General features: G+C 45.5%; 1 protein-coding gene across 2 annotated transcripts in view; it reads right to left on the bottom strand.

Moving 5' to 3' along the window:
* Positions 1-18,577, bottom strand: part of LOC112220346 (E3 ubiquitin-protein ligase PDZRN3-B-like) — a 142,697-nt gene that overhangs the window by 15,264 nt on the left and 108,856 nt on the right. The window contains exon 1 of one of the 2 annotated variants that reach the window (XM_042331480.1): positions 14,526-15,581. The exons of the other annotated variant lie outside the window; for it this stretch is intronic. Coding sequence (XP_042187414.1) covers positions 14,526-14,594 — 69 coding nt within the window. The 5' untranslated portion in view covers positions 14,595-15,581. Of the gene's footprint in view, positions 1-14,525; positions 15,582-18,577 lie in introns of those variants that run through there. 2 annotated transcript variants of the gene reach the window in all.

Raw genomic sequence — 18,577 nt, 5'->3', positions numbered from 1 at the left:
CAAAGTCCAGACCTGAATCCAATCGAGAATCTGTGGAAAGAACTGAAAACTGCTGTTCACAAATGCTCTCCATCCAACCTCACTGAGCTCGAGCTGTTTTGCAAGGAGGAATGGGGAAAAAATTCAGTCTCTCGATGTGCAAAACTGATAGAGACATACCCCAAGCGACTTACAGCTGTAATCGCAGCAAAAGGTGGCTCTACAAAGTATTAACTTAAGGGGGCTGAATAATTTTGAAAAACGCCCAATTTTTCAGTTTTTGATTTGTTAAAAGTTTGAAATATCCAGTAAATGTCATTCCACTTCATGATTGTGTCCCACTTGTTGTTGATTCTTCACAAAAAAATACAATTTTATATTTTTATGTTTGAAGCCTGAAATGTGGCAAAAGGTGGCAAAGTTCAAGGGGGCCGAATACTTTCGCAAGGCACTGTATATGTTTAAGGGTAAGGTGACTAGGCATCAGGATATACACTACATGACCAAAAGTATGTGGACATCTGTTCGCCGAACATCTCATTCCAAAATCATGGGTATCAATATGGAGTTGGTCCCCCCTTTGCTGCTATAACAGCCTCCACTCTTCTGAGAAGGCTTTCCACTAGATGTTGGTACATTGCTGCAAAGACTTGCTTCCAGTCAGCGACAAGAGCATTAGTGAGGTCGGCCACTGATGTTAGGCGATTAGGCCAGGCTTGCAGTTGGCATTCCAATTGCTCCCAAAGGTGTTCAATGGGTTGAGGTCAGGGCACTGTGCAGGCCAGTCAAGTTCTTCCACACCGATCTTGACAAATCATTTCTGTATGGACCTTGTTTTGTGCACTTGTGCACCTTGTTGAAACAGGAAAGGGCCTTCCCCAAACTGTTACCACAAAGTCGGAAGCACAGAATCGTCTAGATTATCATTGTATGCTGTAGCATTAAGATTTCCCTTCACTGGAACTAAGGGGCCTAGCCTGAAACATGAAAAACAACCCCAGACCAATATTACTCCTCCACCAAACTTTACAGTTGGCACTATGCATTGGGGTAGGTAGCGTTCTCCTGGCATCCGACAAACCCAGACTCGTCCATCGGACTGCCAGATAGTGAAGCGTGATTCATCGCTCCAGAGAATGCGTTTCCACTGCTCCAGAGTCCAATGGCGGCGAGATTTATACCACTCCCACCGATGCTTGGCATTGCGTATGGTCATCTATACTTGTGTGAGGCTGCTCAGCCATGAAAACCCATTTCATTAAGCTCCTGATGAACAGTTCTTGTGCTGACATTGCTTCCAGCGGCAGTTTGGAACTCGATACGGAGTGTTGCAACCGTGGACAGATGATTTCTATGCGCTACTCGCTTTAGTGGTTCCGTTCTGTGGGCCTAACACTTAGTAGCTGAGCTGTTGTTGTTCCTAGATGTTTCCACTAAACAATAACAGCACTTACAGTTGACCGGGGCAGCTCTAGCAGGGCAGAAACTTGAAGAACTGACTTGTTGGAAAGGTGGTATCCTATGACGGTGCCACATTGAAAGTCACTGAGCTCTATAGTAAGGCCATTCTGTTTGTCTACAGAGATTGCATGGCTATGTGTTCTATGTTATACACCTGTCAACAATGGGTGTGTCTGAAATATCTAAATTCACTAATTTGAAGGGGTGTCCACATACTTATGAGTAGAGAGTAGCAGCAGCATATATGATGATTGAATGCGAGTGTGTGTGCATGCATTTTATGTGTGTGTTGGAGTGTCAGTGTGCGTGAGTGTGTAGAGTTGTGTGCATAGAGACAGTGTGCATAGTGACATTTAAAAAAATAAATACAAGGGTCAACTCAGATAGTCCTTGTAGTCATTTTGTTAGCTATTTAGCAGTCTTATAGCTTTGGGATAGAAAATGTTCAGGAGCCTGGTGGTGTCAGGCTTGATGCACCTGTACCACTTGCCATGCAGAGAGAACAGTCTATGGTTTGGGTGGCTGGAGTCTAACGATTTTCCGGGCCTTCCTTTCACACCGCCTGATATAGAGGTCCAGGATGGCAGGGAGCTTGACCCTAGTGATGTACTGGGTTGTCCTCACCACCCTCTGTAGCGCCATGCGATCGAGAGCGGTGCTGTTGCCATAGCAAGCAGTGATAAAGCCAGTCAAGATGCTCTCAATGGTGAAGTTGTAGAACTTTGAGGATCTGAGGGGCCCATGCAAATTTTTCAACTTCCTGAGGGGGAAGAGGCGCTGTCGAGCCTTCTTCACGACTGTATGTGTGGACCATTTAAAGTCCTTAGTGATTTGAACCCTGAGGAACTTTAAGGTCTCGATCCACTGCAGTTGATGTGGACGGGGGCGTGCTCGCCACCCTGTTTCTTGTAATCCACTATCAGCTCCTTGGTTTTACTGATGTTGAGGGAGAGGTTGTTTTCCCGGCACCACACTGCCAAGTCACTGACCTCCTCCCTGTAGGCTTTCTTAGGCCTGATCACCGGCAACGATATCATCAAAGTTATCAGCAAATTTGATGATGGTGTTGGAGACGTGCATGGCCACTCAGTCGTGGATGAACAGGCATTACAGGAGAGGACTAAGCACACACCCGTGTGGGGCCCCCGTGTTGAGCATTGCAGAGGAAGTCCAGGATCTAGTTGCAAAAGGAGGTGTTCAGTACTAGGGTCCTAAGCTTGGTGACAGATTTTGAGGGGACAATGGTGTTGAACACTAAGCTGTAGTCAATGAACCGTATTCTCACATAGGTATTCCTCTTATCTAGGTGGGTGAGGGCAGTGTGGAGTGCAATTGAGATTGCGTCGTCTATGGGGTTGTATGCAAATTGGAGTGAGTCTAGGGTGTCTGGAACAATGGAGTTGATGTGTGCCATAACCAGCATTTCAAAGCACTTCATGATTACAGATGTGAGTGCTACAGGGCGGTAATCATTGTAGCATGAAGCCTTCGAGTTATTGGGAACAGGAATGATGGTAGTCATCTTAAAACATATGGTGAATACAGACTGGGACAAGGAGATGTTGAAAATGACCGTGAATATGCCTGCCATCTGATCTGCGTGTGCTCTGAGAACACGCTCTGAAATACCGTCAGGCCCCGTGGCCTTGCCAGTGATCACCCAGTCCTCTGGTTCGGTGGGTGATATTGTTGATACATAAAATGTGTTGAATTCGTCTGGTAGAGAGGTATGGTTGGGCAGATCAAGGCTCCGTAATGGACTGTAGTAACTGCTGCCACAGCCACGGCCGGCGGAGCCTGCGTAATATCACCACACTTTTTATTCCTATATTGTCCTTTTGTTCGTTTTGATGACTCTGCAGAGATCCTAACGGGACTTGTTGTACTTGTTCCTGTCCTCAGACGTTGCCTCAGGGTTGTCTGCGATAGCCCTGTGTGTGGTAGCCCTGTCAATGAGGGGCTCCTGGTGAATAGCAGCTCAGATACATAATGAGGAATAATGACCCTCTAGCAAAATGGCCCCCGCATCTTGGTGTGCTTTAATAAGTGCTTAAACCCCTCTCTCTGTCTGCTGAGATGGTTTATTCATGACAGTGTATTACAGACAGACAGAGGGGACACATTGGGGTATTCACAGGGTAGGCCTAGAATGGTTCTCTCTTAATCATGTCATATCACTACCAACTACATTACCAGTCTCTGGGTTTGTACATAAGGCTCCAATGAAAGAGATGTGTAACTGTAAATGAACAGTTACCATCCACAGTGCAGGAATGGGTTTTGTTTTGAGAAACAAATGCAAACAGAAGTACACAAGCACATTTACTTGATAGCAAGAGGTGAAGCTACCAAATGCATTACAACGATTCAGAATAGTTTTTGGCACTACAATGGGTGATTGTTTTGAACAAGACAATATACATGTAGTAGTTGAGCAGAAAGGTGGCTTATATTGTTCATCTCTCTGGGTGTTTCTGTCCACATACAGAATCACGCAGTTGAGGAAATATTATGTCCTCATAAAAGGAACCGTCCCACCTGTGTCTGTCTATTTGTCTTCCCACACTGTAATCTGTGACCCAATATGGGTCCAAATGATGTCTTTCTATTTCAGGATACTGCCGGGCCTTTGTGGCAAATGTAATAATCTTCATGTCATTGTTATAACCTCCAGTATTGTATTTCTATCGGCCTGGTAGAGTGCAGCCAGAGACCACCTTGTGTCATTCCAGAGAGTAAATGAAGAATAATGATTCACAATAACCACTCAGAAAGCAGCAAAACATGACCAACCATCTACTGTACAAGTACGCCATACTGAGAGTTCAAACTGCTATGATACTGTCCAGCAGTTGTTTTTCCATGTCTGACACTATGGGTACATTTACACCTTCTTCTTCTTCGCAGTGCTATAGTGATTGGCAATCAATTCTCTCTCTGTCTTTAGTGCATTGCATAACTTGTTTCAGAGTGTGTTTGTGGTTTGTGCTGTTATATCTACATATGGTGTCTGTGCTCCTCAGTGCCATCCTCAGGCTTGACGGAGGAACGGGGGACATGGGCTGGTGCGAGGAGGAGCGCTCCCCTGTGGCTGCTTGCCACCTGCTACAGTGTTGAACAGATGTGGAGGCACACCAGGGTGAACCTGCCTGTTATTAAACACAGTGTAGTGGACTCCTCCAGCCATCCCATCAGCATAGCCCGCTTTGTCTTCCCACCCCGCCTCTGTCAAGCCTCATTACCAGGAGAGGGGGAGAGGGGGAGGAAGAGCGGGAGAGCCATCCTGGAGCTCCAGATGTCATGCTGCTTTAATGACAGGGGTCCTGACAGTGGGGGACAGAGCCATGTTGGACAAATATTTCATCTCATTCTCTTCTGTCCGGCTGAAGGAAGACATGCTTTAGTCTTTTTGGAACAAGGTCAATTTTCATATACTTTTGATGAATATCAGAATATTTTGAAGTGATAAATATTGCCAACAAGGGGTCCAATAGTATCTCACTGCTGTCTCAGATCACAAATGCATGGAATCTGTTGGTGTCAATCTCTTTCTTTACTCAAACTCTCCCTCTATAACGAGCTGTAAAGACGACACAGTCAAGCAGCAGTGGAAACGTTGATGAGGCCAACTCCCGTCTGGATCGGAACTTGAATGGGGGCTTGTGTTGGAGGTCTCATTAAGCCCTGGGTCTTCTATGAAACACAGACAGGCGCCAGGACCATTACAGGCCACTTGTGGAGAGATTAAGAGCCGTCGGTCAGACAGGACTGTCAGACAGTTTCCAGCTCCCTACCTTCACTGCCCTGACAAAAGCAGCAGAGCTTGCATCTCTGCATGGCACTTACCTTTCCAGCTGTGAGGCTTGAGCATGGGGTTCAGGCTGTTCTAGGGGTCAAGTTTACATAGAGGGGGGACTGAGACCCTCCCTCCCTCCCTCCCTCCCTCCCTCCCCCTCCCTCCCTCCCTCCCTCCCTCCCTCCCTCCCTCCCTCCCTCCCTCCCTCCCTCCCATACCTAGCCTGCCCTGCTCAAAGCTGTAATTATCTGTACTTCTTCTGCCTTCAGGCTGCCTTTCATGCTGCTTACTAATACTCTTTCCTAAACAGAGGCTTTTCAAAGGGTTTCTTCATTGAAATCAATGTCATAACTGATCTTCACATATTTGGCATAGTACAGAAGAGTTTTTGTTAAGTAGATGGTTTAAAAGACATGACTCAAATATGATCTGTTAAGCCTTTTTTGTAGCATTTAGCTTATTGCGCTCAATTTCAAAAGAGTCAACTGAAGAGGCAAAGAAAATGATTCAACAGGGATTTCTAAACCAACTTTGTTAAAATGTCATTCTTAGTAGAGACGACACACCCACTAGACCGGAGATTCATACCCATAACTAACTAGAAGGATAGCGATGCTGTCCCTGTCTGGGAGCAGTAGGTGTGCGTAAACAGTGAGAAATAGAGAGAGTAGCAGGGAGTGTTGAGGATCAATAAAACCCCAGGGAGCTGTGTGTGTGTGTGTGTGTGTGTGTGTGTGTGTGTGTGTGTGTGTGTGTGTGTGTGTGTGTGTGTGTGTGTGTGTGTGTGTGTGTGTGTGTGTGTGTGTGGGCAGTGTGCCAGGCACCCTGATCTAGAGGATCTGTGTGTATTATCAGTAGATGAAACAAGCCTGCTGCCTGATCCCCAATGTATCCCATCCTAGGTCTCCCTGACACAGACAACACAGACCACCCTGATCTCGGTCTTCAACCACAGCTCCAGCCCCATAGGATTCATTTAACAGGCATGAGGGCAAACACACACACACACACACACTTTTGAACTCTCCCATAAGGTGGCCACATGGCACTGTCTGGCACATGCCTACCTGAACTTGGGCATGCATGCAGACAGACAGATGCACGCATGCATGCACTCACACACGGAAAGGCCCCGAGGTCTGATCCACGGATTGTAATAATGGAAAGACCGAAGCCATGTGAAGATACAGTGGGGCAAAAAATTATTTAGTCAGCCACCAATTGTGCAAGTTCTCCCACTTAAAAAGATGAGAGAGGCCTGTAATTTTCATCATCGGTACACTACATGATGCATGCCCAAGTTCAGGTAGGCATGTGCCAGACAGTGCCATGACAGACAAAATGAGAAAAAAAATCCCGAAAATCACATTGTAGGATTTTTAATGAATGTATTGGCAAATTATGGTGGAAAATAAGTATTTGGTCAATAACAAAAGTTTATCTCAATACTTTGTTATATACCCTTTGTTGGCAATGACAGAGGTCAAACATTTTCTGTAAGTCTTCACAAGGTTTTCACACACTGTTGCTGGTATTTTGGCCCATTCCTCCATGCAGATCTCCTCTAGAGCAGTGATGTTTTGGGGCTGTTGCTGGGCAACACGGACATTCAACACCCTCCAAAGATTTTCTATGGGGTTGAGATCTGGAGACTGGCTAGGCCACTCCAGGACCTTGAAATGCTTCTTACAAAGCCACTCCTTCATTGCCCGGGCGGTGTGTTTGGGATCAGTGTCATGCTGAAAGACCCAGCCACATTTCATCTTCAATGCCCTTGCTGATGGAAGGAGGTTTTCACTCAAAATCTCACGATACATGTCCCCATTCATTCTTTCCTTTACACGGATCAGTCGTCCTGGTCCCTTTGCAGAAAAACAGCCCCAAAGCATGATGTTTCCACCCCCATGCTTCACAGTAGGTATGGTGTTCTTTGGATGCAACTCAGCATTCTTTGTCCTCCAAACACGGCGAGTTGAGTTTTTACCAAAAAGTTCTATTTTGGTTTCATCTGACCATATGACATTCTCCCTATCTTCTTCTGCATCATCCAAATGCTCTCTAGCAAACTTCAGACGGGCCTGGACATGTACTGGCTTAATCAGGGGGACACGTCTGGCACTGCAGGATTTGAGTCCCTGGTGGCGTAGTGTGTTTCTGATGGTAGGCTTTGTTACTTTGGTCCCAGCTCTCTGCAGGTCATTCACTAGGTTCCCCCGTGTGGTTCTGGGATTTTTGCTCACTGTTCTTGTGATCATTTTGACCCCACAGGGTGAGATCTTGCGTGGAGCCCCAGATCGAGGGAGATTATCAGTGGTCTTGTATGTCTTCCATTTCCTAATAATTGCTCCCACAGTTGATTTCTTCAAACCAAGCTGCTTACCTATTGCAGATTCAATCTTCCCAGCCTGGTGCAGGTCTACAATTTTGTTTCTGGTGTCCTTTGACAGCTCTTTGGTCTTGGCCATAGTGGAGTTTGGAGTGTGACTGTTTGAGGTTGTGGACAGGTGTCTTTTATACTGATAACAAGTTCAAACAGGTGCCAATAATACAGGTAACGAGTAGAGGACAGAGGAACCTCTTAAAGAAGAAGTTACAGGTCTGTGAGAGCCATAAATCTTGCTTGTTTGTAGGTGACCAAATACTTATTTTCCACCATAATGTGCAAATAAATTCATTAAAAATCCTACAATGTGATTTTCTGGATTTTTTTCCCTCATTCTGTTGAAGTGTACCTATGATGAAAATTCCAGGCCTCTCTCATCTTTTTAAGTGGGAGAACATGCACAATTGGTGGCTGACTAAATACTTTTTTTGCCCCACTGTATATGCTGGCAGTGAAAAGACAATGTTTACCCACATCCAACTGACACAGGAGTAGGACAATAAAATAACCAGAGTAAAAATAAACATAATGTTCTGAAAATCAATTATTTTAAAGATACGTTGGCAGATTATTGGAAGCCTGAGACCACCCTCCCTGTCACAGTACAGGTCCTGTTCTAACAGGAAGTAACCTCACCTCAACCCCGGCCTGAGGCACACTCCTCAGGACAGTGAGTGAGTGACCAAAATTAATCTGCACAACACAACAATCCCATGGTTTCTAAGCCACTATCCTGCTGCCACTTACGCAAAAAGCCAGACGATTTTACAGTGCAAGGAAGGTTAATCGAATTGCTAATATTTTTCTTTACTGGTAATGTCACATTGAGATGATGCTTAATCTTTTATCCAGCAGAGTGGCCCGGGGAAACCAAGTCTGACAACATCCTTCTTTATTTATTTTGTGTATCATTCAAGTCAAGGTGCATCAATACAAAAAGATGTATCAAGTTGAAAGGCATGTAAGCATTCTCTGTGTGATCGGGGAGGAAAGAAGGGAGGGAAGGTTGCTGATGGGCTAGTCTGAGGTTAGCTCCCACTGATGAATAGGGTTTGATGTGAAACACGGAGCAGCTGAGCAGCTTTGTCTGCTCTGCCTGGCTCAGTCTGGTCAGGTGGCTCTCCCTCCAGGTAGGAGTAATGGGCAAGACGGAGGGAAGGAGGGAGCCAAAAGACAAACAGTGGGACTCCACCAGCTAACAGCCTGCTAACAGCCTGCTAACAGCCAGCGAACAGCCAGCGAACAGCCAGCGAACAGCCAGCGAACAGCCTGCTAACAGCCTGCTAACAGCCAGCGAACAGCCAGCGAACAGCCAGCTAACAGCCAGCTAACAGCCAGCTAACAGCCAGCTAACAGCCAGCTAACAGCCAGCTAACAGCCATCTAACAGCCATCGAACAGCCATCGAACAGCCATCGAACAGCCAGCTAACAGCCAGCTAACAGCCAGCTAACAGCCTGCTAACAGCCAGCTAACAGCCAGCTAACAGCCAGCTAACAGCCAGCTAACAGCCAGCTAACAGCCAGCTAACAGCCAGCTAACAGCCAGCTAACAGCCAGCTAACAGCCTGCCAATCAACAGTAATCGACAGGGAGAATGACAGCCTGGCTGTGGCTGGAGATGGAGAGGAACAAAGGAACTCGCTGCCTCCCTCTAGTACCATCTTCTTGCTGTCATGTTTTTTTTGTAGGGGGCTGGTGGGTGAAAACATGAAATGGAGAAGAAGATGGGGTTGTCTGGTCCCTATCACATCAGCTGTTTGATTTACCCAAACTCAGAATCCATTTACCATCACACAAACATACCCCTTCCTTACCAGAGTCCTCCAGTCAGGGCAAAACCTTTTAGTCATTTTGAACCAGACCTGCAATGATCAAAGCAGGGTGATTTGCAGACACAATACTGAGACAGGGCCAGGGCTGTCATCTCTCACTAATGGGAACAGAACAGCTTCTTAGGGAACAATAAGGGAAATCCACACAGAGCTTGCTCATTAACTTCACTTAAATAGCCACCATGCAGCCTGCCACACAGCAGCACCCTGCTCACTAAATGGGTATGTAATATGCTGACAACACTCAGCTGGTGCCCTTCAAGGAAGAACAGAGACAAAAACCCAAAGCTAGAAAACATTACTGGGGTTCTGCTGGGGTTCTAAGACTAAAGCCCAGTCTGTCAGAGTGAGACACTTGGAGCTAAAGCCTTGTCTGCTGACAAAATCTGTAGTTGTGTTCTTATTAACACATTGGTAGTGCATACCTGCTTTAAGATTAATATACACTCTGAGACAAAAAGGTGCTATCTAGAGCCTAAAAGGGTTCTTTGGCTGTCCCCATAGAAAAACCCTTTGAAGAACCATTTTTGGTTCCAGGTAGAACCCTTTTGAGTTTCATGTGGAACCCTTTACACATAGGGTTCTACATGGAATCCCAAAAGAGTTCTACCTGGAAATAAAAAGGGATCTACCTGGAACCAAAATGGTTCTCCGTTGGGGACAGATTGGGGACAGAAGAACCCCTTTGGAACCCTTTTTTCTACGAGTGTAATAATCATATTGTATAGTGAAGAAGATAATGAAGAAGTATGTGTACACTAGAGGGAATGGTCATGTTTGATCTGAATAACCCCCTTCTGGCCACAAAGGAAACTACACATCGGTGTATCTTTCCCATCAGAAGATTTTTTTTAAAGAATAAAAAAGAAAAAAAGATAGTCCTTCATTGCTGACTCTATCTACATGCAGAATTTTATTAGGGATAGCAGCAACAGCAGCAGCTAACGTACAAGCTTGTTCCTATTATGTTCATCTGAGGACAGAGGGGATGTAGACTGACTGGACCTTGAAGAGCCATATGGTGCCCCACTCTACCATTCTCTTTTATTCCTGGTACCCCACTCTACCATTCCCTTTTATTCATGGTACCCCACTCTACCATTCCCTTTTATTCCTGGTACCCCACTCTACCATTCCCTTTTATTCCTGGTACCCCACTCTACCATTCTCTTTTATTCCTGGTACCCCACTCTACCATTCCATTTTATTCCTGGTACCCCACTCTACCATTCCCTTTTATTCATGGTACCCCACTCTACCATTCCCTTTTATTTCTGGTACCCCACTCTACCATTCCCTTTTATTCCTGGTACCCCACTCTACCATTCCCTTTTATTCATGGTACCCCACTCTACCATTCTCTTTTATTCCTGGTACCCCACTCTACCATTCCCTTTTATTTCTGGTACCCCACTCTACCATTCTCTTTTATTCCTGGTACCCCACTCTACCATTCCCTTTTATTCCTGGTACCCCACTCTACCATTCCCTTTTATTCCTGGTACCCCACTCTACCATTCCTTTTATTCCTGGTACCCCACTCTACCATTCCCTTTTATTCCTGGTACCCCACTCTACCATTCTCTTTTATTCCTGGTACCCCACTCTACCATTCCATTTTATTCCTGGTACCCCACTCTACCATTCCCTTTTATTCCTGGTACCCCACTCTACCATTCTCTTTTATTCCTGGTACCCCACTCTACCATTCCATTTTATTCCTGGTACCCCACTCTACCATTCCCTTTTATTCCTGGTACCCCACTCTACCATTCCTTTTATTCCTGGTACCCCACTCTACCATTCCATTTTATTCCTGGTACCCCACTCTACCATTCCATTTTATTCCTGGTACCCCACTCTACCATTCTATTTTATTCCTGGTACCCCACTCTACCATTCCCTTTTATTCCTGGTACCCCACTCTACCATTCCATTTTATTCCTGGTACCCCACTCTACCATTCCCTTTTATTCCTGGTACCCCACTCTACCATTCCCTTTTATTCCTGGTACCCCACTCTACCATTCCCTTTTATTCCTGGTACCCCACTCTACCATTCCCTTTTATTCTGGTACCCCACTCTACCATTCTCTTTTATTCCTGGTACCCCACTCTACCATTCCCTTTTATTCCTGGTACCCCACTCTACCATTCTCTTTTATTCCTGGTACCCCACTCTACCATTCCTTTTATTCCTGGTGCCCCACTCTACCATTCCCTTTTATTCCTGGTACCCCACTCTACCATTCTCTTTTATTCCTGGTACCCCACTCTACCATTCCCTTTTATTCCTGGTACCCCACTCTACCATTCTCTTTTATTCCTGGTACCCCACTCTACCATTCCTTTTATTCCTGGTACCCCACTCTACCATTCCCTTTTATTCCTGGTACCCCACTCTACCATTCCATTTTATTCCTGGTACCCCACTCTACCATTCCTTTTATTCCTGGTACCCCACTCTACCATTCCCTTTTATTCCTGGTACCCCACTCTACCATTCCTTTTATTCCTGGTACCCCACTCTACCATTCCTTTTATTCCTGGTACCCCACTCTACCATTCCCTTTTATTCCTGGTACCCCACTCTACCATTCCTTTTATTCCTGGTACCCCACTCTACCATTCCCTTTTATTCCTGGTACCCCACTCTACCATTCCCTTTTATTCCTGGTACCCCACCCCCTTTTATTCTACCATTCTCTTTTATTCCTGGTACCCCACTCTACCATTCCATTTTATTCCTGGTACCCCACTCTACCATTCCCTTTTATTCCTGGTACCCCACTCTACCATTCCCTTTTATTCCTGGTACCCCACTCTACCATTCCCTTTTATTCATGGTACCCCACTCTACCATTCTCTTTTATTCCTGGTACCCCACTCTACCATTCCCTTTTATTCCTGGTACCCCACTCTACCATTCTCTTTTATTCCTGGTACCCCACTCGACCATTCCCTTTTATTCCTGGTGCCCCACTCTACCATTCCCTTTTATTCCTGGTACCCCACTCTACCATTCTCTTTTATTCCTGGTACCCCACTCTACCATTCCCTTTTATTCCTGGTGCCCCACTCTACCATTCCATTTTTATTCCTGGTACCCCACTCTACCATTCCCTTTTATTCCTGGTACCCCACTCTACCATTCCCTTTTATTCCTGGTACCCCACTCTACCATTCCATTTTATTCCTGGTACCCCACTCTACCATTCCATTTTATTCCTGGTACCCCACTCTACCATTCCCTTTTATTCCTGGTACCCCACTCTACCATTCCCTTTTATTCCTGGTACCCCACTCTACCATTCCCTTTTATTCCTGGTACCCCACTCTACCATTCCCTTTTATTCCTGGTACCCCACTCTACCATTCCCTTTTATTCCTGGTACCCCACTCGACCATTCCCTTTTATTCCTGGTACCCCACTCTACCATTCTCTTTTATTCCTGGTACCCCACTCTACCATTCCTTTTATTCCTGGTACCCCACTCTACCATTCCCTTTTATTCCTGGTACCCCACTCGACCATTCCCTTTTATTCCTGGTACCCCACTCTACCATTCCCTTTTATTCCTGGTACCCCACTCTACCATTCCCTTTTATTCCTGGTGCCCCACTCTACCATTCCCTTTAATCATGGTCTTCGTGACCAGAGCACAAGTCCCAGGCTGTACAATGTCCAAGTGATCTTCTTCAACGTTGGTATTACAGTATACTGGAACAGAAGTAACTACCTTTCATAAAAAAACAGGAATGTGTGCTTGATGGCTAGTAATACATTTATCTTCTGAAGATATATCTTCTCCATACAAATCAAGGGTGCTTTTTTCACCTCAGAACAGCCTCAGTTTGTCGGGGCATGGACTCTACAAGGTCTCAAAAGCGTTCCACAGGGATGCTGAACCATGTTGACTCCAATACTTCCCACAGTTGTGTCAAGTTGGCTGGATGTCCTTTGGGTGGTGGACCATTGTTGACACACTGTAAACTGTTGAGCATGAAAAACCCAGCAGCGTTTTAGTTCTTGACACAAACCTGTGCGCCTGGCACCTACTACCATACCCCGTTCAAAGGCACTTCAATCGTTTGTCTTCCCCATTCATCCTCTGAATGGCACACATACACAATCCATGTCTCATTTGTCTCAAGGCTTAAAAATCCTTCTATAACCTGTCTCCTCCCCTCCCCTACATCTACACTGATCGAAGTGGATTTAACACGTGACATCAATAAGGGATCATAGCTTTCACCTGGTCAGTCTATGTAATGGAAAGAGAAGGTGTTCTTAATGTTTTGTAATACTCAGTGTACCTAAACATAGGGACAAGGGATGATTCATTCCTCATTGATAAATGAACTTTGTTCAAAACAACAAACAATTGTTTACATTAATCAAATACCTATACAACACTTCTGGTCTATTATCATAGTGAAACATCTGCAGTCTAAGCACTTTAGTGTTAAACACATTTTAAACGGAAGTGAACTAGGGGTTAAAGTCAGAAGTGGCTGAGTCGGGAGTCAGTTGACAATGAGGTGGGTTATGATCAGCACACACTAACAGACACCTTCAGAGAGCTGTCAGCTCTCCCTCAGTCCTCCTTTATCAAGACCTCCTCACCACCGCTCCGTGACCTCGCGCCCAGAGTTCACACGACTGCAACACCAGTAGGGATCCAGCTTGCCAGCCAGGCAGCCACAACAACACTCTACTACACTCTACTATACTCCAACCCTGTCACTCAATCTGCCCTAGCCAGACTGGCATCAAACCAACACAGAGGCCAATGCAAAGGAAAAACACCAAACTACAACACAAAGCCAACACATCTACAACCTCTACAACCACATCAAACTGAAAAGGAATCCCAGCTAGTGAATAAATCAGCACTTACAAGACGTAATGCAGAAGTATGCCCATGAATCACCACATTCAATACATTAACATTGCAGTAGACAACAAAACATCTGTAGAACCTCTACACTTTGAGTTGACATCAGCAGTGATTCAACAGCCCTGAAAGTTCAGCCGTTCAGAAGAGGGCAGAAGTAGCTTGGTTACATTACCTGGCAGACTTCATAGAGTAGTTTGTATTGCTCCTCAGGCTTCTGCAGGGTACAGAGGCTGCATCCCATGGTGGAGGAATCTCACCATACAGTCTTGCTCTCCAGTCTGCCAGGCAAGTTGTCTCTCTCTCTGGGCTGCTGGCTCACATGGAGCTGCTGACCAGGCTGCTCCGTCTCGCAAACTCACCCAGGAAATAGGTTTAGCTGAAAGGATTTACATGAAGGCTGTGCAGCCAGTCATGCACGCGTGTCCTGAGTGTGTCTGAGTAGGAGTAAGCACGCTCTACTCTCAGTCTGTCTCTCACTAACTCACTCCCTCCCTCACTCTGAGCCAGCGCCTCTCCTCAGCCCAAATACACCCCCTCATGCATATTAAGCAGCCGCTCATTGAATAATCATGAGGGACTGTCCCAATATGATGGGGTGAGCTAACTGCAGACTATGCTAGTGGAAGTTTTATTAATTAACAATAATTACGCCTATTGTGCTGGGGACAAAATGAGTGACATGGAGGTTTTTGTAGTCACTGCAAACAAACATGATTTCCTTTTATGGGGGCAAGGAGATCTTGTCAGTCTTAATTATTCCAGGAATTTCATTTGAATGGTTTAGCATTGTGACAATGAGCCCAGTCCCATGTGCACGGAGCCACATAAAGGCATCCATCTCCAATGTCGATTTAGACACAAAGTCCACAGAAATGCTCTATAGCTTTTTCACAAAAGAGGTTGACATAAAACAAAGGAGTAGAGGGAATTTGAAATGTTTCATGCCCCGGGTTCAATTTAGGCTTTTTGTCACCATGACCTTTGTAACATTCTTTCTTAGGAAAAGCCAACTATTCTTTCTCCTATTGGGTGGGTAGACAGACAAACAAACAAACAAATCAAATGTTTAAGCTTCCTAAAACATAGAGGGAAGCTTCAGCCAATGGAGCCACTGATGGTAAGTGACATGCCATTCTCTGCATCCTCGGTGGTGTCGCAACGCTAAGTCAAAAGCTGCCCTTTCCAGCACCTGAGCTGACAATGGCTACGGCTCCAGTGTGCAAGACCTGGCATGGGTCTTGGTACACGCTCCGGTGCCATGCAGCCATCCAAACTGTAATGCCAATTAGGGTTTGATAGTGGGGCGCCGGGTGGCCCTGCGTATTTCGATAAGGGGTGGCAGTGCCCTCCCAGAAACAGAGTGCCACTGTGGTACCCTCTTCCTCTGCTCCACTTACGCAGTTAGTGACACATCGGTCCGTCACGGCTGATGTCACTTGGCAGTCAGTGATCATCAAGGCCTATGTTGGGGAGTCCTGGGAGAAGGGCAACCCGCCGCTCATGTCAGTACACTGGCAAAGGTTAATGACCTATTGAGGCCAATTATGTAAGGAAATGACGGATTGTGTGATAAGTGCAGGTAGCCTAGCGTTTAAGAGCGTTGGGCCAGTAACTGCAAGGTTGCTGGTTTGAATCCCCAAGCTGTCTGGGTAAAACATTTGTCGATGTGCACTTGAGCAAGGCACTTAAATAAAAGAAGAAAAAATACATTTATCTTTCATCTCTCTGTGTTTCATAATTTTCCATTTCGGCAACATTAAAGAGAAGAGGATGGCATTGATATTTCTCTACAAGTCGAGAAACACACACACGCACGCACGCACGCACGCACACACACACACAGAAATCAGTACCATGGACAGACACATAACATTTAGCCAACATCGTTTAGTTGTCACTGTGTTAGACTAAGCAGAGATGATTTGATGATGTTGAAATGGTCCGTAAATAGTGGAGCCCAACTCCTATTTTCTTTGCGATTTGCAGTAATTCTCCGCTGTCCGAAATCAATGGTTGTTTAGTAGTCCAAAAATGTCGGAAACATTAACTTGATTGACCATGTTTTCGTAACATGCAATTTGCTATGTGGACTCCACCAGATAGAGGTTGCTCTACGGTTTTGTGATGAAACAAAGCTGTGGTTATATTTATTCTGCCGCTGTGGCTTCTTATTGTCTCAGCCTTAGGTCTATATAACACAGTGTCAAGGCATATGAACTAACAGGTTATAGATCAAACAACACAATTATCACAACACATAGGTTGTAATTATGGCTTTTCCTGGCTTGGCTTCCCCAGTGAGTTTAACCACACACCGCTACTAGCTCCTACAGGGTCGTCATTCCTGCGTCTGTCAGATGTGGTGGTTATCACAAAAATACATTATTTCAGACACTGGTAAACAGGGCCCCAGCCCATATCCCATGTCCTCTCTTTCATAGAGCATGCTGGGTTGTATTCATACCGGTCTACATCACATGGCTGGCTGTGTCCCTGGCGTGGTGGCTGGTGTTGATAGTGGTACATGTGCACTGTGCAGGGTGTTTCCGCAGGCCAGATGTTTCCACCAATCCCTATCCGTCTGTCAGCATTGCTTCCCTCACCACTACCTCCAAGGCCTGCTCCACCATGGGCCCTGGCATAGCCTAACGTAGCATCCCAGGCCTGCTCCACCATGGGCCCTGGCATAGCCTAACGTAGCATCCCAGGCCTGCTCCACCATGGGCCCTGGCATAGCCTAACATAGCATCCCAGGCCTGCTCCACCATGAGCCCTGGCATAGGCTAACGTAGCATCCCAGGCCTGCTCCACCATGAGCCCTGGCATAGCCTAACGTAGCATCTCAGGCCTGCTCCACCATGAGCCCTGGCATAACCTAACGTAGCATCTCAGGCCTGCTCCACCATGAACCATGGCATAGCCTAATGTAGCAGGTGTAGAAAGACACCCGAGTGTAGTTCCCACTTCCCTTATTCAGAGGAAATAGAAGTTAAGTTGAAAATACCGTATCCATGAAAACCAGATGTTAGCATTTTCTGGCTACTCCACATAGGCTAACCATGGCACTGCTCCGTGGCACTGCTCCATGGCACTGCTCCATGGCACTGCTCCATGGCACTGCTCCATGGCATCCTCCTTCAGAGCAAGACAACCCCCTCCGGTGTTCATTCTATAGGATCCAGCCATAGCCTTATCCATCTGCAGAGGTTTAACCATTGGAGGACTGGCAATGAATAATCATCTCTTTTCCCACCACGTTAGTTTTGAAACACCCAGCACGCCTTAACAACAGAAACAATATGATAGTATTACAGAACTGATACTCAGGAAAACCTGTCACAGGCAAATTAAGGATTAGCTACATTTGCAGGAACTGTTATTATAATCGGTATTATAGTGTGTAGTCCAACAGCTTGTATTTAGCCCCAGTGGTATTTAGTATTTAGTGGTATTTAGTCCCACCATGACAGCCAGTGCTATGCTAGTCTTAGCCACAGTGTTGGCCTGCCTGGGGCTGGAATGAATGGAGCAATTTAGAGAGAGAGCACACTCTCTATGCATCTCTTTCACACTATATTCAAGAACAAAGAGCACACACTCAATCTCATATAGGAACACCTGAAAGAGAAGAGAGCCAGAGAGATATTCACACTGGAGAATGAACCACATGACTGACAAAGAAACAATATGGATGGAATAAAGTACAGTGGAAGTTGGAATTTTACATACACCTTAGCCAAATACATTTAAACTCAGTTTTTCACAATTCCTGACATTTAATCTTAGTAAAAATTCTGTTTTATGTCAGTTAGGATCACCACTTTATTTTAAGAATGATAAATGTCAGAATAATAGTAGAGAGAATGATATATTTCAGTTTTATTTCTTTCATCATATTCCCAGTGGGTCAGAAGTTTACATACAGTACACTCAATAAGTATTTGGTAGCATTGCCTTTAAATTGTTTAACTTGGGTCAAACGTTTCGGGTAGCCGTCCACAAGCTTCCCACAATAAGTTGGGTGAATTTTGGCCCCTTCCTCCTGACGGAGCTGGTGTAACTGAGTCAGGTTTGTAGGCCTCCTTGCTCACACATGCTTTTTCTGTTCTGCCCACAATTTTCTATAGGATTGAGGTCAGGGCTTTGTGATGGCCACTCCAATACCTTGACTTTGTTGTCCTTAAGCCATTTTGTTACAACTTTGGAAGTATGCTTGGGGTCATT

Source organism: Oncorhynchus tshawytscha, linkage group LG02 (assembly GCF_018296145.1).
Source record: "Oncorhynchus tshawytscha isolate Ot180627B linkage group LG02, Otsh_v2.0, whole genome shotgun sequence".
Classification (NCBI taxonomy): Eukaryota; Metazoa; Chordata; class Actinopteri; order Salmoniformes; family Salmonidae; genus Oncorhynchus; species Oncorhynchus tshawytscha.
This window is presented reverse-complemented; position numbering and strand designations above follow the sequence as displayed.